The sequence below is a fragment of the Oryctolagus cuniculus genome, chromosome 10, assembly GCF_051225735.1.
Source record: "Oryctolagus cuniculus isolate XC-2025 breed Fujian yellow rabbit chromosome 10, ASM5122573v1, whole genome shotgun sequence".
NCBI lineage: Eukaryota > Metazoa > Chordata > Mammalia > Lagomorpha > Leporidae > Oryctolagus > Oryctolagus cuniculus.
The window spans coordinates 100,225,200-100,245,703 of record NC_142876.1 but is presented as its reverse complement, the minus strand read 5'-3'; the positions used below and the strand labels follow the sequence as shown (position 1 = coordinate 100,245,703).

The 20,504-nt window shown below is 58.1% G+C and overlaps 1 protein-coding gene across 11 annotated transcripts in view; it reads right to left on the bottom strand.

Annotated features, from left to right (window-relative positions):
* Positions 1 to 20,504, bottom strand: part of CACNA2D2 (calcium voltage-gated channel auxiliary subunit alpha2delta 2) — a 135,937-nt gene that overhangs the window by 65,286 nt on the left and 50,147 nt on the right. For all 11 annotated transcript variants that reach the window (XM_070050768.2, XM_070050770.2, XM_070050771.2 and 8 more), the window contains exon 3: positions 4,844 to 4,960. In XM_070050768.2, the coding sequence (XP_069906869.2) occupies positions 4,844 to 4,960 (117 nt within the window). The remainder of the gene's footprint in view (positions 1 to 4,843; positions 4,961 to 20,504) is intronic.

The following is a 20,504-nucleotide window of genomic DNA, read 5'->3' as shown; positions in this document are numbered from 1 at the left end:
CCAAGGACTTGTCCAAGGTCACAGCGCCCCATGCCCTCTTGCCTCAGCCTCATCTCCCTGTGATTAGCAAATGCCACGTGGTCACTCGCAGCAGCACCCAGGAGGGCCGTCTGTGGGGTATGAGCCCAGCTGCCTGGACCCAAAGCCCAGCTCTGCCATGAGAACTGGGGCAAGCAGCTCCTGCGTCGAGGCCCAGCACCCTTGGTATAGCTTGGGGACAGGAGAACCCAGCGATGAGGGGCAGGACTTGGAGCAAGCGGATGTTCAGCTCAACTCAGGCCCGACATTGGCAGGCCTTCGTAAAGGAGCCAGCAACTGTAGGAGTGAATTTTCCTGCCATTTTAGGGGAATCAGCCTGAACCCTGACTGCATCTGTGCAGCACTGAAAAAATACCCCCAGCCCTGCTGCTTGGTACCCCGGGAGAGCCTGATGAGCTCCCCTGGAGGCGGGGCCTGGACAACAAGGCTTCAGGAGCTCCCAGGTGCTTCCAGTGTGCAGCCTGGGTCAGAAGACCATTGCAGTCAAGCAAAGGCGCTGGCCTCTGGGATAACAGGCAGGTCCCAAGGTGGAGCAGGGGGACCAGGAGCCTGGCGGGAAGGGCAGGGCTTAAACCCAGGTCTGGCCTCTGGCTTGTCTGGGGTTGGAGTTGAAAAGGCCTCTCGCAGTACAAAGGCTTCAAGCCACACTGGTGTCCTTCAAGAACCTGCCCTGCCTGGGCTTCCCATTCCCTGGGAACCAGGCCCACTGAGCCACACTGCCCTCAGCCTTGTCCTAGGAGGAGGCTGGCACTGCCTCCACTGGGCCACCCCTCGCCTTAGCCAAGGGCTCTCCTCTGAGCCGCACAGCAGAGGTACAAGGGATCCCATGCACACGGTGGCCTTGACGACAGCAGCCCCTGGACTTGTGAAACTGGAGGCTCTTGCTGGGGAGAGTGCTTCACAGAGAGGGAGACTCAAGCCTGGCAGGGGATTGGCCCCACTGCACCCCAGCACCAGCCGAGGGCCTGACATACAGGAGCCCGCAGGCCTGTTGCTGCAAGGAGGAAGCAGCTAGAACGTCTCTCCACATCCCTCCTAGGGCTCAAGACTCTAAGAGGGCAGGCTCCGGCTCTATCTCCCCAGGTAGCCACAGTTCCAAGACTGGTCCCCTCCATGTCCCTGAAGGCAAGGACCCCACTTATTCCCTGACTTGGGGATGCTGGGTGCCTGCATCCAAGGTCCCCCATCTGGCCTCCTCCTGCCTGACTCCTGGCCCCCGGAACCACTCCACACATCTTGGAAAAATCTGTTAGAAACATCTGATTGTCACTGACTAGATAAGACAATGAACTTCTCTCCTGTGCTGCTCAGCTGCCTCTTTGCAAGCCCCAAATTAAAATTCCAGACCAGAAAGAAGGATTTAAATTGGATTATTGGATGGGGTCCAGGGAGAGAGGAACAATGGAGTTGGGGGCGGGGGTCTAGGCCCCCAACACACATCTCTTCATATCAGGCTGCAAACAAATGTGGCAAAAGAGGAAGGGACCAGAGCTCGACTTAAAACATAATTAACACCAAAGGTCCTCTCGAACAATTAAGACCGAGGAGGGGGAGGGGTGGTCCATTCTCACAGGCCTGGAACCAGGAGCGCTGGTTAGGAGGAGTTACCAGCAGGGAGGGCCCTCGGGGCACAAGCACCAGCTTCAGGAACACTCAGCAGGGGGAACCAAGGGCCTGGCTCAGGGTCGGGGAGACCCAGGTTCAAATCCTGGCTCTGCCAAACCCACGTACCTCCGAGTCTTGGTGTCCTCCTCTATGTGGGGTGGCAGGGCCTCCCTCTGGGGCTGCTGTGACCATGACGTGTGGGGTGGGCATGGGGCACAGTGCGGTAAGCCTCTGCTTGCGGTGCACACACCCCATATTGGAGCACCGGCTCAAGTCCTGTGCTTCTGACCCAGCTTCCTGCGAATGCACCTGGGAGGCGGTAGAGGATGGCTCAAGTACTTGAGTCCCTGCCACTCACATGGGAGACCTGGATGGAGCTCCAGGTTCCTAGCTTTGGTCTGGCTTAGCCCTGGCTGTTGTGCGCATCTGGGGAGTGAGCCAGTAGATGGAAGATATCTCTTTCTCTCTCTGTGTGTCTGTGTGTGTGTCTTCAAAATAAATAAATCTTTATATTTTTTTTTATTTGACAGGTAGAGTTATAGACAGTGAGAGATAGAGACAAAGAGAAAGGTCTTCCTTTTCTGTTGGTTCACCCCGAAAATGGCCGCTACGGCCGGCGCTGCGCCGATCCGAAGCCAGGAGCCAGGTGCTTCCTCCTGGTCTCCCATGCAGGTGCAGGGTCCAAGCACCTGGGCCATCCTCCACTGCCTTTCCGGGCCACAGCAGAGAGCTGGACTGGAAGAGGAGCAACCGGGACTAGAACCCGGTGCCCATATGGAATGCTGGCACCGCAGGCTGAGGATTAGCCAAGTAAGCCATGGCCCCAATAAATAAATCTTTAACAAAATAAAAAGAAAGAAACTGCCCAGTAGGTGTGTATTTTTGCCATCTTTCTTCCATCGAAAATAATCTGTATTAGCACTGATTGTACACCAGGCCATGGGCTGGAAAGGAGAGACATCTGTCCTCCCCTGAGGGGTAGGGTCCAGCACAGAGGGTGCAAGGAGAGGGGCGGGGCCAGGACCCCCAGGCTCTGGCTGTCCTCTGCCCCAAGCCATTCGAGCTGAATGTTCCTCTAGGGCTGGGCAAGGGGCTTGTGGGGAACTTCCAGTCCTGGGATCCCCAAGGAGCATGGCAAGAGGGTGTGGCCAGGCATCTGAGGTGCCACTGAGGCCACCAGGCCTGGAGGCTACAAATGGAAGTCCTAAAGGTCTGAAGGATGCCTCTTCCCACACAAGTTCAGGGCTGGGTGGGTCGCACTTTGTTCATGGAGCAGAGGGCAGCAAAGCTGGAATGAAGGAAGAAGGAGACAGAGAAGGAAAGGAGGGGAGGACGTCAGGTTGAGCCCAATTCCTGGAAAGGCCAGGAGGTGGAGTGTGGTGTGCTGGCTAGGTGGGGCTAGCAGACAGGGTCCCATGACCTGTCTGGGAGGGACCTTTGGACCCCACTGGGCTGCTGTCCCAGCCAAGGGGTTGGCTTTGCCTCCTGCAACAGCTCACTTCCCCGACAGTCTCCCTGTACCTGTGGCTAGGAGATCTTGAAGACAAGGCAGGCATGCGCTGCACCCAGCTGTGGATCTTCTAGGTCTGCCATGGGCAGGACAACCTTGGAGTCCACTTTCTTTTCTTTTAAGATTTATTTTTTTCTTATTTATTTGAAAGTCAAAGTTACAGAGAGGGAGAGAGAAATTGATCTTTTATCTGCTGGTTCATTCCCTAGATGGTCACAATGGCTGGGGCCGGGCTGGGCTGAAATCAGAAGCCAGGAGCTTCTTCTGGGTCTCCCACATGAGTGCAGGGGCCCAAGCACTTGAGCCATCTTCCAATGCTTCCCCAGGCACATTAGCAGGGAGCTAGATGGGAAATGGAGCAGCTGGGACTCTAACCGGTGCTCACATGGGATACCTGCGCTGCAGGCAGAGGCTTAACCCCACACGCCACAGAGCCGGCCCTGGAATCTACTTTCTCCAGGCCTCTGACCCTAGGATGTGGCCTCTCCCCATTCTGAGACCAGGTCACAGCAGGGGTGACCTGCTGAGGGGCAGCAGGGCCCAGTGCCTGGAGAGAGGGATTCTAGTACCCTCCTGGGGCCTGGGGATTGAGGGGTCTGGGCTGGGGTGGCAGCCCTGACTTGACCCTTCCAGCCTGGACATGGCTTGCATGGACTTTCTCATTTTTAAAAAAGCTACTTTATTGAGATACAATTCACATATCAGCAAAATCGCCCATCTAAAGCACACAATTCCGTGGTGTTTAGCATATTCAGAGTTGTATAACCATTGCCACAATCTAATTTTAGAATATTTTCATCACCCCCAAAGAAACCTTGTACCCATTAGCAAAGCTCTCCCCACCCCTACCCCTCCAGCCCCAGGCAACCGCATATCTACTTTCCATTTCTATTGCTTTGCCTGCTCTGGACATCTCATAGAAATGGGATCACACAACATGTGGTCTTTTGTCACCAGCTTCCTGCACTTTGCATAATGTTTTCAAGTTCATCTACGTCACTGCGTGTAGCAAGACTTCATTCTTTTTTATTGGCCCAGTCTACCTTCGACACAGGCTGCACAGCTGCAGGTGCCTCTGATCTGGGGTCAGCCTGGTCACCTCCTGCCTGTCTCCACAGCACCCACCTAGGGGTCTGCCTGCATTGTCAGGATGGCCCAGCAGGTCCGGGCACCCTGCAGAACCCCTGGGGCTCACAAGCACATCTCTCTAAGGCCCGGGGATGAGTGCAGAGAAATGATATGCCAAGTCATGGGCAGAACACTTCAGCCTCCAGCCGTCCATGCCATGCCCTCCCCGTAGAGCATCCGGGGCCCCTTAGTACCACAGCCCCATCATCAACAGTTCACTCTCCTGGCCAGGTCCTCGCCTAGAGCACCACCCACAAACAGCAGGGGACCCACAGCAATGGCAGACCCTCAGGCCGGGGGGAAAAAGGGCTCCCACCTTCATGCCCTCACAGGGCCCCCAACACTCCAGGCCACCCCTCGCGCAGCCCACTCCAGACAAAACCCTCTCGCTCCCGCCTCAGCTGCTGCAGCCTATGTGGACACAGCTCTACCCACCACAGCCTAAATTCAGAGGGCCAGGAAGCCATGTGCTGACCAAGGGTGAAGACATGGCACGCAGGACGGGGCTGCTCCACCTGGCCCTGCCTCAGTATGTCCCTAGCTCCCAGCCCCCATGCCTACCTTCAGGGCCTGCACCTTCCTGTCCAGCAGGCTCTCGATGTCCCCGGCCACCTTCTCCACCAGCTTCTGGGGCTCATTCTCCTGCACTTCAAACAGGTTCCTGTTGTCCTTGTAGATCTGGAAGGAAGCAGAGGCCGGAGGTGAGGCTAGAGTGGTCCTACGCTCCCGCGCCAGGGCCCCTGCATGCCTGCTCTGCAGTCTTCACCCCTCCCCACCCTGGCCTTGGCCCCTGAGAGTGAGCATGGAAGACCAGGGCCCTCAGGCACCATCAGGGTCAGCTCCACAGCCTGTGTCGGGGATGAGGCCACTGTGTGGTTGGTGGGATCTGGTTGTCACCATCATCTCTGGGTCTCGGGGTTCCCCCTGCAGGACCAGGAGCAGCAGCCCCCTTCTTGCTCAGAGTGGCTGTGCAGAGCGGGGGGGTGAGGTGGGGGCGCTGGCCAGAGGCAGGACGTCAGGAGTGATGGTGCCGCTAAGCACGCTATCCACCCACAGGCCCACATGGAGGTGCTCTCACGCCCATGCACGTTTGTACACGTGCACACCCACATGCACATCACACACGCACAGCCAGCCCCCTCCTCCTGCCACGGGCTCAACTAGCCACGCTCCTTGCTGCTGCTGCTACCCCCGGGCATTCCTAGAAACTGTAGCCTCTGGGGGCTTCTCTGTCACTGAGGGCATAGGCCATGGAGGGCAGGGACCAGGGCAGAAGGAACAGGTCGGGGGGATAAATCTGCCCGTCCGTCCCTCCACCTGGGGCTGGGGGTCTGTGCTCATGCATATGTGATGTGAATCTGATAGCATGTGTGTGTGCATGTGAGAGACACAGACCAGGCGGGGTGTGTGTGTGGTGGGGGGGAGAGACGGCACTACACATCGGCCTGTGTGCAAGTGCACACAGTTGGGTATGGGGCTGCTTAGGACTTCTAGATGAAGCCTGGGGGCTTGCAGGACTCTCAGAAGCACATTTCTGCCAGAGCCTTTGTTTGTGGCCGGGGTCTTGAGTGTGGGCTCATGCATGCATGCACATGTGTGCGTGTATGTGATACACTCCTGCGTCTGTCTCCAAGCCTGACTGGGTCTGGGTGTCTATTCAGGTGACCTTAGGCAGTTGGGCCCCTTTCCCACGCGAGGTCACAGGCCAGACTGCCATGACTGTGCTGAGCCACCAGGCTGTGCAGAAGGAGAAAGCAGAGACAGAGAGGCGATGAGGGGAGATAAGGAGGGGGCAGAGGCAGCTGATGCAAGACAGACAGGCAGAGATCAGGTCGGCAGAGGGACAGCTGGACGGTGGGGAGATAAGGCCTCTGCCGTCCGACAGGGGGATGGGCCAGGCGCTGCCAGAGCTGCTGCCCTGCTGCCCACCCAGTGCCCGGCAGTGCAAGGGTTAAAGCACTGCTCAGAGCCGGCTCAGGCAATCTTCTCCTCCCGCCACCCCCCATCCTCCCGGCTTCTCTTTTCTTTTTGTCCTTCTCTTAGAACAAAATAATTTGTGGTGAAGTCGCTCCTTCCCGCAGAGCAGTGGCAATTAGGGGGCAAGCTGCAAGGCCTGGCCGCGAGGCTGGGGAGGATGGAGGCCCCAGGTGGGCTCCAGGCCAGGCTACTCCCCAGACCCTTGGATGGGGGGCCCTCAGAGAGAGGACAGTGATAAAGACAGAGGATGAGGAGGGGTCGGAGCCTGGGGGTCACAGGGACATGCAGGGAGCTGCAGCCCAGTGCCTTACGGCTGGGGGAACTGAGGCTCAGAAACAGGAGAGGCTAGGTCAAGGCCATGTAACCGAAGGGCAACACCAGGTCTCCCATCTGCTCTGTCCCATCCTTCCCAGGTTTGGAGACACACTCCCCTTTCTCCAGTCTCAGACCACACCCCACAGCTGTGTTGTGGCCGTGGTCTCAGCCACAAAGGCTGAAGGCTCCACCAGGTGGTACCTTGGGCCCACTTGTGCCAGAAGGGGGTGCAGCAGCCTGGCTTCCAGGGTGGGGGTGGGGGGCTGGTGATGAATTTCCCCCGTCAAGGTCATTGCCAGCGCAGCAGTAGGTCAGGGCAGACCACAGCGGCAGCCACCCCAGGATCCGAGGCTGGAGCCCACAGGTCTGACATCTCTCCTGGGGGAACCTGGGAATCCCTACCCCAGGGCCCTAGGGGCCCTTACAGCCTGGAGTAGTGCCTACACGGGGCTCAGGAGAGGAGGCCTCCAAGTGACAGGGGCTCTTCCCAGGTAACCGGCAGATGACCTGAGAGTTTAGAAGCTGAGACCCTGCCCAAAGTCACCCATCTCTGAATCTCAGTGGCCAAACTATTAGACAGAGAATGGCTGCCCCACCTCACAGGTGGACCCAGGACAGCAGCAGCCCTCTTGTCACTCCTGCTGCTGCTCAGGACTGCTAGAATTCTGCAGAAGGAGTCACAGTCCCTTCCTGCCCCCACCCTCTCTCTGCTAGATCTGCGCACTTACGGCTGTCCAAAGCCATCAGCTTCCATGCCTCTAGCCCTACTCCCTCCTGTTGGGTCCCCACCCCCACCTCCAGTCACTGTCCTTGTCTCTGACACCCCAGCCTCAGCCCTGGAGGTGATAGCAGGAGTCCAGACGCCAGGACGCCCCTGACAGGGCACAGCAGGGCCAGCTCCCTTCCATCTCCCCCAGTTCCGTGTCTGTGTGCAGCGGATACTCGGTAAATGCATGTGCCCAACTCTCCATGTCCAAGAGCAGCTGAGAGACCTCGGAGCCCAGGGATGGGCCTCTGTCCTGCTTTGTTCCTGCTCCACTTCTACCCAAGGACGGCCTCCTGCTAGCCCTGGTGCCAGCGTTTGGGCCTCTCCGGCCCATCAACATGCCATGAGCCTGCAGGCCTGGGGGGCCCACTGCCAGCCACACCTTTTTCGCATACTGCATGAGGCACAGCAGTCCTAGAAGGATGGTCCCCCAGGGCCTCACTCTTCAACGTTCTCCTGGGCCGGCTCCACTTGTCCTGTCTCCTGGGATGAGTCCTGAGCTGGGCCCAGAGTCCCGGGGTCCCTGAGTGACACAGTCCAGGACATGGCTCCACCCTGGAAGATAGGTCATTACCACATGGATATGGTCCAGGGAGGTGCTTTCCACCTGCAGGCCCTGCAGGGAGCCCAGGAGAGCTCTGAGGAACCTCAGAGCGTGGATCCTGACCACAGCTAGTTCCCTTGGAGCCCCAGCCTCCAGCCCTGCACCTGCAGCCAGCCAGGAGGCAGCAAGAAGACCAGGGGCCACAGAGGTACGGGGCCTTGTTAACCACGGCAAGACCACACAGTGGTTGGTGTCCTTGGCCCAGAGTTAACTGGAAAGGCCCAACATCAGGGCGCCACCTCTCCTCGGGTGGTTGGATGGGGACAGTGATGGGGTCCAGCAGAGCCTTGGGGTGTTGCAGCTCCAAGCCAGCAGTGATGAGGAGAGGCAAGGGTTTCATTCTACACAGGACTGTAGAATGGTAGGGGACCTGTGGGAGAGGGCAGGTGGTACAGCGGCAAAGGGGTTGTGAAACCGGGCAGGGGGCAGGGTGCCTAAAGCCACGAGGAATAATTCTGGAGGCTGTTTGGAACCCCTCAATTCCCCCACCCTGTGCTATGTACCTATGGTCACTGCTCACCTGAATGTCCCCCTCCTTGGAGGACACACCTACCCCCCAGTCACAGAGAGACCTGTCTCTCCTCCCTCCCCTCCCCTGGTGCCAGCTCCAACCCAACCTTCGGGGCCTAGCTATTCTTTGTTAAGAGACACATCTGGGGGCCAGCGCTGTCGCGTAGCTGGTAAAGGTGCCGTCTGCAACCCAGCATCCCATATGGGTGCCAGTTCATATCCTAGCTACTCCACTTCAGACCCAGCTCCTGGATGACAGCCTGGGAAAGGCAACAGAAGATGGCTCAGGTGCTTGGGCCTCTGCACCCACACAGGAGACCAGGAGGAAGCTCCTCACTCCTGGTTTCGGCCTGGCGCAGCCCTGGCCATTGTGGCCATCTGAAGAGTGAACCAATGGATGAAGATATCTCTTTCTCTGTCTCTGCCTCTCTCTCTGTAACTTTGACCATCAAAAAAATAAAATAAATCTTAAAAAAGAAGGGCATGTCAAGGCCAGCGCTGTGGCATAGCAGGTAAAGCCGCTGCTTGTGGTGCCAGCATCCCATATGGGTGCCAATTCGAGACCCGGCTGCTCCACTTCCGATCCAGCTCTCTGCTGTAGCCTGGGAAAGCAGTGGAAGATGGCTCAAGTCCTTGGGCCCCTGCACCTGTGTGGGAGACCCCAAAGAAGCTCCTGGCTTCAGATCGGCACAGCTCTGGCTATTGTGGCCAATTAGGGAGTGAACCAGCAGATGGAAGACCTCTCTCTGCCTCTCCTTCTCTCTCTGTGTAACTCTGACTTTCAAATATAATAAATACATCTTAAAAAAAAAAAAGAAGGGCATGTCTGACAAGTCTCGGGGTTCCTCAGCCTCCTCTGGGGTCCCAAGCACAGTGCCCAGCTTTGTACTCCCCCAGATGGCCCTGTATAAACAGGAGGACGTGTGCAGGGGCAATGACCTGGGACCGGAAGCCTGGCCCTCTCTGGGCTAAGGGGGCCACCATCATCCCCACAGCTCCCAGCAGAACTGACTGTGACAGGGGGTCAAGCTAGCAGCCCCAACACGGCTACACCTGCACCTCTGCACCTCGGACAGCCTCCGGGGGAGACAAAAGGCCTCAAGACAAGTAGCCTGGGCAGATCCCCATCAGATGCATTTTGGAAGGCTCCAGAGAGCCAGCAGCAGAGGGGCCCAGACCTGAGCCAGCACCCAACCTGCCTAGGGTGAGGAGGGAGGTGGGAGGGGAGAGGAACCAGAGATGGAGGAGGGGGACAGGAAGGGAGAAGCCTCAGGAGCACCCCTGTCTGCTGAGCGTTGGCTGTGGCCACCCCGGGCAGGTACTCTACACACTCATCTCTAGCAACCCCGAGGAGAGGTCATTCCAGCGTCCCCTCTTGGCGGACAGGACACTGAGGGCCATCAGGCAAAGCCATACAGTGCAGCTGGGGCCTCACCGGCTCTGTGAGATCCAACGTCCTTCCTTTGGGTTCCAGTCTTGGTGCAGTTCTGTGCCTTGCATCTACCGTTAAACTTGAAGGTGAGGTCGGTGGGAAAAGGGGCTAAGGGATGAACAGGGTGTTCAGCAGTGGGGAGAGGGGCTGGGGCAGGTAGAGGGTGAAGGGGGACTAAGGCCACTCTGGAGGGGCAGGGGCACTGGCAGAAGCAGCCGGAGTGACTGACTGGTAGACCAACAGACCAAGCCCCCAGCCCTGGCAGTGGAAACAGGCACAGGCACGCCTGCAGCTCCTCTCCACGGCGAAGGTGAACAAGCCCCAATCTCTGGAAAATTAAATTAGAAAGCAAATGGAACAAGTGAGATGTGACGCAGGCTCGGCCTCGCTGCTGGCTGAGTTCTTGGAGGCCTGGGCCTGAATTGGGGTCCAGCCAGGTGGCCCAGCATCCCAGACCCCGACCCTGTTCCACCAGCCCAGGGTGCTGGCAGGGTCCGGGCACAGGGGACCTATGGTAGGGGGCCTTCAGAGCATCGGGCAGTGCCAGGAGGAGGCCCACGCCGCTCAGGGGTGTGCTCCCTCCGCAGATGCCGTGTGCCTCGCAGTCGCCGGCCCACTGCAGGTTAGGCTTGTGTTGAGTCAGCTGCATGTGGCGTCCTGTCTCAGTCAGGGTCTGTGCACTGTGACACCGGCTGTCACATTGTTAATCAGGTAAGGACTGCCTGGGAGGAACACTCTACCTGGAAGGGATCATAGATGCTAACCAGGCCATGACAATGTGGCCTGGCATGGGCTATGGCGGACACAGGGGCAGCATGAGAGCAGGGGCCAGTGCTCCTGGCCGGCTGCCTGTAGCAGGGAGGATGTGGCCCTCCGGGGTTGGGAGCCCATCAACAGCACCCTCCTCCCTGCACCCACACTAGGCACTCACTGGGATCCTCACGAGCCCAAGGTGGGTGAGAAGGGCCCAGTGGCCCCCAGGTCCCTTGGCTGCCAGAGGCAGCTTCTAGAATTTCCTGCCAGCAGGTTTCCTTTTACAAAACTCAGAGGGGCATGAAGGCCCCGCCACCACCCCCAGCAACGCCTCCCTGTTTTTAAAGTTAAAGTTTAGTTGACTGTCATCCATTACCGCAATTAGTACATTATGTCTAATTATGCAATTAGTGTAAAAAGTGCACTTGCCGCTGAGAATGGGAAATCACGCCGCCTCGTTACGCTGTAAAATCCATGTCATAAAAAGGCTCAATCTCTTGTTTTTCAAAAGACACAAAAACCAACACAAAACAATAAACCAAATCTTCCCAGCCAGCTTCCCCGTGGTGGTCCCGGCAGACCCCTACCTCCGTGAGGCCTCTGCACCTTCTGCAGCCCCCGTCTCCTATCCCAGAACACAAGGCCCATTCCTGGGCGTGGCCCTGTCCCTGCTCCTCTGACACTAACTTTGAAACTGTGGTGATACCGAGTACCCAGCTACTCTAGGCTTGGCTGGGAACAAGGGCCCTGGTGTTAAGGCCTGGATCTCGGGCGAGAACGGTCTGGAGGGGTAACCCCTCCTACAGCTCCAGAAATGAGAGGTCTTCTCTCTGAGGTTCCTGATGGCTACTCTGAACAGATGGGTACACTTTCAAATATACTGGAGCAAACTGGAGGGATTTTCTCACACTCAGGGCTCCCAAATCTGGGAAACACTGCCTGGATAAGTAGTGAGCACCCTGTCACAGGGAGTATGCAAGCCCAGCTGTCAGAGATTCAGCACAGAAATTCCCCCACAGCCACAGTGTTTGGCTGCTAGGTAGTCACCCTCAGGAAACAGCACTCCGTGGCAGGGTGCCTGTGTGAAGGCTACAGGCTGTGACATCATTTTCCCTAGGTTCTGGCCCCTGGTGGTTAAGGAACGCTCTGGGGACAGGTAGAAGGTAAGAGGGGAAAAATGACAGGGGATGTCTCCCCACTACTAGTAGGTGACAGCCCCAAACGGCCCAGTCCATGGAGGGGCTGAGGAGGGAACATACTCCAGTGTCCCTGCCTGTCCTTGTCAGCATGGTGCATACTCCTGTGCACCTCAAAAGCAAATGCTGCAGGACCAAAGCCACCCGCACCCCATCTCCAAGGTCACAGGCTAGGGGCCACTGAGCAGCTTCCCTGAGCCCCTGCCTCCAAGCTCTCACCACTCCTTGATGTGAGATGCTCAACTGAGGCCTGGGGGTGAGTGAGGCTATGCTGGGGAGACACTGTCACAGACAAGACCTGCCCAGGCTCGCAGGATGACCACTGACCCCTGAGCCCAGACACTGTGTCCACAGAACAGAGGATCTGAGACACGGAGCCCCCAGCAGACCAGGGCCCATGGGACATCATGGCCTTGCAGGTGCAGCCACCAGCATTGTGTACCCTTAGGTTCTGGGTGTGCTGATATGCCTGGGTGCCGACCACGCCCTTGCAGGAAGCTCTTACCAAGGCAGCTGGGTGGGGGAGAAGGGGATCCCACCAGAGAGACACCTGTTACCTAACGTCAAGATGACGGTCTCTGGACAGTTGCAGCCTATAGGGCAGGGAGGAGAGCTGTGGCATGGCCCAGCCACTTGGATGCCAGCCATGGGGACGTCTAGTGCTCCCCGTCCTCTCATTTGGCCTGGAGAGCAACCGGGGTAGGCGACTGGAGCTGGAGGGGAAACCGCACTATAGGCGAGATCCAGGGGCTCCCGCCTGCTCCCTCCCTGGGCCGGGAGCCGCGCCGGCTGTCGAGGCAGCTGGGAGGGAAGCTGTGCCCAGCACACCAGCTGGCAACGGGGGAGTGCGAGTAAACAGAGCCGCACTTTCCCGGGTGGCGGCCGGCTGGTGTGGGCGCCCGTGTTGATGGGAAACAGACTGTTTGTGTCGGTGTCTGGGCCCCCTCACCACCCACCCTGGCTCCGCTCTCTCCGCTGCCTCCACCTCCAGTTGGCCCCGCCTTCCTTCCTCCAGGATTCCTCTGAATCTCTACTGCAAAAGGACAGAGACAGTGACGACAGGGCCCTCAGTGTGGCCAGACAGGACTCACCCCACTGAGTCATCCTACCCATCCCACGGGGCAGGCAGGGCTGGTATCCCCTAACAGCGGGAGGAAGCAGGGCACTGAAAGAGAGGCACGTGGATGGGAGACTGTGAGGCAGGGAGTGGAGGTGCCTGCCTTCCTGCGCTTCTCAGATCAGACTCCAGCCAGCAGCGCCAGGCCCTGGGTGCCCTGGGCTCTCCTGCTCCCCAGATAAGCCTGGTCTGTTCTATAACTTAGTGCACTGCCTCCAGCAGCTCTGGCTCAGCTTGGCCTTGGTCGAGGACAGCGCCCTCGGAGCACAGCCCCGGACCCTCCCTTCCATCCCGCAGCCCGAGTGCAGAGACCGAGGGCCTGGGTGCTGCTTGCCGTGCTGCCTCTCCAAGTCTGTCACCCTGTGAGCCTCCGTCTTTGGGCCTGTAAGATGGCGGGTTAGCACAGGGTGCTGTCCACCCGTGCCTCAGAGCAGCATGCCGGGAGGGCGAGATGAAGGCTCTGGGAGCCAGGGAGTGGGCCGGAGAGGACTCCTAGTCACCTCAGAGCCCCATCTAAGGTGGCTGACCCTGGCAGAAATTCATACCCTAAATTCTTTCACGAGTTGGATTTGTGGCTCAGCCTAAGGTATGATTCTGAGGGCTGGGGAGCAAACGACAGAACCCTGCTTCCCCGTCTGTGTGGCCTCCACTCCGCCCCCAACAGCACCGATAGCTCACGGTGGGCAACTCTCTGTAGGGCTGGGGCGGATCCCCCAGGGACTCCACAGTCACTAGAAACTGACCATGCCCCCGAGTCTCCAGCTGGGTTTCAGGGTGGGGGTGCATCTGACTTTTTCTGTTCACCTCTCCCCATGACCTGCGACACCCAGGAGTCACTCAGCAGCTGAGTACCTCCTCCTTTCCTCCTCCTCTTCTTTTTTTTTAAGTTTTATTTATTTTACTTGAAAGTCAGAGTTACACAGAGAGAAGGAGAGGCAGAGAGAGAGAGAAAGAGAGAGAGAGAGAGAGAAAGAGAGAGAGGTCTTCCATCTGCTGGTTCACTCCCCAACTGACCACAACGACCGGAACTGTACCTACCCGAAGCCAGGAGCCAGGAGCTTCTTATGGGTCTCCCACGTGGGTATGGAGGCCGAAGGGCTTGGGCCATCTTCTACTGCTTTCCCAGGCCATACCAGAGAGCTGGATCAGAAGTGAAGCAGCTGGGACTCGAACCGGTGCCCATATGGGATGCCAGCACTGCAGGCAATGGCTTTAGCTACTACATCACAGCGCTGGCCCCATGGCTCCTCTTTCACAGATGCAGAACCTCAGATGCCAGAGGGTCAGACTCTGTCCACAGGGGTGGACATGGTGGTAAACTGAGTTAAATCACCACTTGGAACACCCACATCCACAGGGTTGGGTTTGAGTTCCACCTCCACCTCTTATCCAGCTGCCTACTAATGCATCCTGGGAGGCAGCAGGTGATGGCTCAGGTGCTGGTTCCCTGCCACCCATGAGGGAGACGTGGATGGAGTTCCTGGCTCTTGGCTTCAGTCTGGCCCAGCCTTGGCTGTTGCAGGCATTTAGGGGAGTGAACCAACGGATGAAAGATCTCTCTCTCTCTCTCCACTTTTCAAATAAACAAAATTAAAATTAAAAAAAAAAGAATCTGCCCAAGGGAGAGGCACCCTAGTCTCTTGTACCCATAGCCGAAAGCCCCAGGTCTGAATTCCAGCCCCTCTCTTTCCTGGCTGTGTGGACTGGCACCGGCCTTCACCCCCAGAGCCACACAGACCTCAGCCAGGCCATCCGGGACCTGCTGCCAAGGTAGAATGTCACATGTGCAGTGCTGGCTTCCGGTGGGGCCTCTCCCAGGGCTGTCCCCAAAACCCTGAGCGCCTTCCCTGCCCCATCCTGTCCTACAGGGACCAACTTTCTGGCCTCACAAGCTGGCAGTCTGCCCGTGGCCGCTGAGGCTTGCTGCTGAAGATGTCACCAAAGAATGACAGCACCAATGACAGCCGCGATCACAATGAGAGGCTCTGCCAGGCCCTCAGGCTGGCTGCTCTTGTGAAAGCATGACAGGTGTGGGCCATAAAGGCAGAGGCTGCCGCCTGCACGGTGTCCAGGGCCCCTTCCAGGAAAAGGCCATCCTGGGTCCTGCCCCACAACCACATACACACACACAGTTCCAGGCACATGTGCCTGACCTTGCTTGCTTGCAGACCAGGTCACACACTCCAACCTCAGGGTGCTCACACCCAAGACCCTGGAGGCCACCCGCTCATCTTGCTCTTGCCTTGCCCTTGGGCTCATGGAGAAAGCACCGACTGATGGACCTGGCCAATGCCACTGGATGCCCAGCAGACCCAGACCTGGGTCAGGCTCTCTGGGTCCCTGCCCCCATCTAAAAGGTGGTCTGTAGCCATCTGAAATGTTTTAAGCAGTGGAACTTTGCTGAGGCTGCATTTGAAGGTCATGGCCCCACATCCCCTGCTGAACACATCCTGAGAGGTTCCTTGCCTTGTGGGTGCGGGGCCTGGTGAGCGCAGGACAAGGCCTGACCGAGAGTGGCCTCTGAACCAGGGTCCTGGGAGAGCCCAGCTGAGCTCCCTGCTGTGTCCTTGCTACAGGCTGACAGCAAGGCCTGAGTGTCAGGCACTGATGAGGCCGTGGGCACCAGCGCCAGGCTGGAGCTGCCCATGGTGTGTGTGCAAGCGCACGGGTGGGGCACACCCACACCGGGCCCTCTCGTCCGGCTCCTGCCTCAGCACCTCCCGGCTCCATCTTTCTCTCTCCCTTGGTTTTCTTTTTCTTTCTCTCCTGCTCCCAGTTTATAGGCGCTTCTCGAATTTTATGTATCCTTGTAAGTGCCTTTAAATCTTCCAGAGAACAAGTCAGGAGTATAAATAAATAAACAGGACCAAGACACCATGGCTCTGCACACACCAGAGATACGCCTAGAACAGTGACACGAAGGCACTGAGGACACACACACAGTGGGGACACGCACTAGAGGGGACCGGCTCTCCCCCAAAATCCACAGCCTCTCCCTGGGCCTCCAGTAAGGCTCCTGCTCGGGACCTGAAAAATGCAGGGTGGTCGCCATCCAAAGGTTTCTCAAAGCTTGGGATCAGTGGTCTCTGGACCCAGTCTCCAGTGGGTGCTCCTAGGCAGGGCCCCCTCTCTACCTCAAATTCCCCTTACTTCACAGTGGGGGAGGGGAGCAGCCAGCCCCTGGCCCACCTTGTTCCAGCTTCTCTCTGTGAGCGCACAAGCCCCAGCAGCCCCAGGGGCCGGCATTTACCTTCCCTGCGTCCCTGCAGTGTTTGCCATGCAAACGAACTGTGCAAACACAACTGGCAGACGCCATGTGGGCAAACACCAGGAGGGCCCCTTGCCTGAACAGCCATGAACTTCTAAGTAAGTGTGCTGTGCTCAGGAGAGGCTGGTGCAGCACCCAGGTCCCCTCCGGGTGGGCCACCTCCTCACTGCCCAGCTTTCAGGGCCACACGGTGGGGTGATGATGTTGTGCGAATGGCTACCAACACTGAGGGTGCTTGATGAAGCATCGAATCCTCACGGGCCCCAGGGTCCCACTGCACAGACGAAAAGACGGAGGCAGGAACAATCGGCAGGGCTGGGCTTCAGTGACTCTGTGGTCTAAGCACACAATACATGCAGGGCCCATACCATGCCCTGCCCCCCACTCCCAGGAACCAGCTGTGCGGCCCACAAGATCCAAGGCTCTCCTGAAGCCCAGCTCTGCCCCACAGCCCTCCTGTGGGAAGCCACTGGGACTGCCCCTCAGCCATGCTCACTAGGCCACCAGCCCTGGGCTGTGAAAGTCAGCAAGGCACAGCTGAGTGCCCTGCTGGCAAACTCCATCCTGGTTTTAGGTTTTGTTTTGTATTGATAGAGACAGAGGGAGACAGGGAAAGAGATACAGAGAGACACAGAGAGAGGGAGAGACACAGGCAGACATACACAGAGCTGCCACCCACGGGTTAACTCCCCTATGCCTGCAGTGGCTGGGACTGGGCAAGGCTAAAGCCAGGAGTCAGGAACTCAATTCGGGTCTCCCACATAATGACAGAGACCCAGGTATTTGAGCCATCACCTGCTACCTCCCAGGATGCATACTAATAGGAAGCTGGATCGGAAGAAGGTGTAGGACTCGAACCTAGGCACTAAAGATAGGACACAGGCATCCCAACCAGCATCTTAACCACTGCACCAAATGCCTGTCCTCCCTCCCCTCCCGCTGTCCATCCTGTTTTGAATGTTCATTGAGATCTCGCTCTTTTTTTTTTTTTTTTTTTTTTGACAGGTAGAGTTAGAGAGAGAGAGAGTGACAGAGAGAAAGGTCTTCCTTTTCTGTTGGTTCACCCCCCAAATGACCGCTATGGCCAGTGTGCTGTGGCCGGCACACCGTGTCAATCTGAAGCCAGGAGCCAGGAGCTTCCTCTTGGTCTCCCATGCAGGTGCAGGGCCCAAGCACTTGGACCATCCTCCACTGCCTTCCCAGGCCACAGCAGAGAGTTGTCCTGGAAGAGAAGCAACTGGGACAGAATCCAACGCCAGTGCCACAACTGGGACTAGAACCCGGGGTGCCGGTGCCACAGGCGGAGGATCAGCCTAGTGAGCTGAGGCGCCAGCCGAGATCTCGCTCTTAATGAAAGCTGGGAAACCCCTCGCAGGAATCCAGCCCCTCCAGGATAATGAGCCCTAATCCTTTGCCTGTCCATTGGGCCCTCCTGAATCTTCACTCTGTTCAGGGGACTCATCCATGGGGCCACCATACCCCAAGGTATCAGAGGGAGTGGGTATGTGTGCGTGTGTGTGTGTGTGTTGAGGGGACACATGACTAGGTCTATTAAGGGGGGCTTCCACTTGCAGAAAGCCATCCTGATCATGCGAGGCTGCATGTCCAGGACCTTAGGCTACAGATGGGTAAATGGAAGGCTGAGTGGGAGGGGTGAGCATCAGACCCAGCTTCCCTTCTGCGGCCCTCCCCGGGGTTGGCTCCAGAGGAGGGTGCAGGTAGATGGGCCAAGGGCACGCTCACCTGGCAGACGCACAGCAAGCAGAGGTGGAGGCACTGAGGGCCCGCTGGAGAGAGGGGTCACAAGGGGATGGTCTGCTGGAGCGAGCTCTCTGAGAAGCTGGGGTCACCTGGCAGCCTGGGCGCTGGAGGCCGGGGTGCCCACACACTGTACGGCCTTGTACCCTCCAACTCCCACTTTTCTGTGGCCTGGGCATCCGTCAGGTCCCAGCAGCAACCGTCCACTGTGCCCCCACCTCCCCTGCCCTGAAACCTCCAGCAGGAGGGAGGAGGTCTGAGCTTCCAGCTCCACCAAGGACTCCCTGAGCGGGGAGGCGGGGAGGGCAATGACGTCAGGAGGACAAGAGCAGAACAAATTGCCCCAATTATGTAAGGCAGCCCTGCGTCCCCCAGGCATGGAGAGGAAAGCTAGGAAGTCTGTCTTCCTACCCCACCCACCCGTGCCTGCCAGGCAGTCCCTCCAAGACAGCCCTCAGTGATCCCCTTAGGTCACCCAGGGGTGCTGGGCAGGGCTCAGTCACTGCTCCTCTGAGCACACCCCAGCTCTGTGGGTTTTCCTGCTGCAACCCTAGGCTGGGCAGTCTCCCTGCCTCCCTAGACCACCACCCAGGTTGCTGTGGAGCACTGAGCTCCTCCACAAACCAGCTGTGGACCCTGCTGGCCACACCTGTACTACATCACAGCTCAGGCCTGCACTTCTCAGTGCCCCATAGGAATCAAAGTAGGAAGCCCCCCACTAGAACTAGGATTAGATCCCAGAACTAGGATTAGATCCAGACCAGCACGGCCTCCGGGCTGCCCTGCCACTAGAAGGGGGAAGACCCCCACTAGAACTAGGATTAGCCCAGAACTGCCACAACATGTGCACAATGTGGCTTCCCCCAGCCCTAGGGCCTGGACCCCTAGAACTCTTTTTATTTTTTATTTTTTTTTTTGGCAGGCAGAGTGGACAGTGAGAGAGAGAGAGACAGAGAGAAAGGTCTTCCTTTTGCCGTTGGTTCACCCTCCAATGGCCGCCGCGGCCAGTGCGCTGCGGCTGGCACATCGCACTGATCCGAAGCCAGGAGCCAGGTGCTTTTCCTGGTCTCCCATGCAGGTGCAGGGCCCAAGCACCTGGGCCATCCTCCACTGCACTCCCGGGCCATAGCAGAGAACCGGCCTGGAAGAGGGGCAACCGGGACAGAATCCGGCGCCCCGACCGGGACTAGAACCCGGTGTGCAGGCGCCGCAAGGCGGAGGATTAGCCTATTGAGCCACAGCACCGGCCCCCCTAGAACTCTTATCGCCTCCCCTCATCCCAAGGCCAGCCCTTGGGAAGCCCTAGAGGTGGCCCAGGCTGAAGCCGCAAGGTAATGACCATGGCTGTGCTTCCTGGCCCCTCCCCGGCTCTGCAGAGGTCCCTGTGACAGGCCTGGGAATACGCTGCCCTGCCAAGCAGGCTGGGAAACCCCATTCTACATGGAACACGCTTTGTGGAGCTGCCAGCACTCCGTGCAGCTCTGGCTATCAGGCTCTTTGCGTTTACAGTGCTGGCAGGTTTAGGGTTGCTAAACTGCAAATTTATCTCCTGCCATAAATCTGAATGATGCAGGAGCCAGCGTGTGCCTGAGCGTGCCTGTGGGTGCACGCTGGAAGCATGCTCGCATGGCACACAATGTGGCGTGCTTATGGGAAGGGCAAGGGTGTCCCTATGCCCAGGGCAGGTATGCATCCTGGGGTGCGCATGTCCAGGTTTATGTGTGCATGTGGGAGGGGCTTGCAGTGAACAAGATGGGGTGCATCCTTCCCTGAGTACAGCCCTAAGGCCCCTGTGTCCTTTGGTTCAAGTCCAGCACACACTAGGTCACCAGGAACACAGGTGTGCACAGGTCTGTGTAACCTGAAGCAGACCCTGGCCCTTTTTCCCACCATCTCAGAGGGACCGGAGCTCAGCACTAGTCACACGTTCAGAGCCAGGCTGGCCACTGAGCCCACGGACACCGAGCCCATCCCTTTCTCCTCCCTGATGTTCCAGGACAAGATTTCCCTCCTCTGAGTGTTCGGGGGGAGTGACAAGTGGGTCCCCAAAGAGGCCATCCCTCCCGCCCACCCCCACCCACAATGCTCATGGCAGGTGAGAAAAACCACTGTTCTCTAAACATGAAATATAAAGCCCAGTTTCCTTCAAACAGGGCCCGCCTCCAACACCCAACTCCACACACGGATTTGTTGAAGCTGAGAGTGCAAAACCCTTGGCTGATTACTGGAGCAAGCAGGTGCCTCCGCCCTGTGATCCAAGCCCAGATCTGGGACCACGCCGTGAGCGCAGATGATGCTGTCCGAGGCGGGCAGGAAGAGGGCAGCGGGAATCAGGTCCATATGCTCCTCGTGCCCAGCTAATGGGCTGACAAATTAGCAGGTCTTCTCTCCAAGAGGTGATGAATGAGCAGCGGCCCAGGAGAGCGGGGGTTGGGCCACCTCCCCACAGCACCCGTAGGCTCAGCCCTGACTCTGCCACAGGGAGCCCAGGGGGTAGAGGCGGGGGTCAGTGGGTGACTCTGAGCT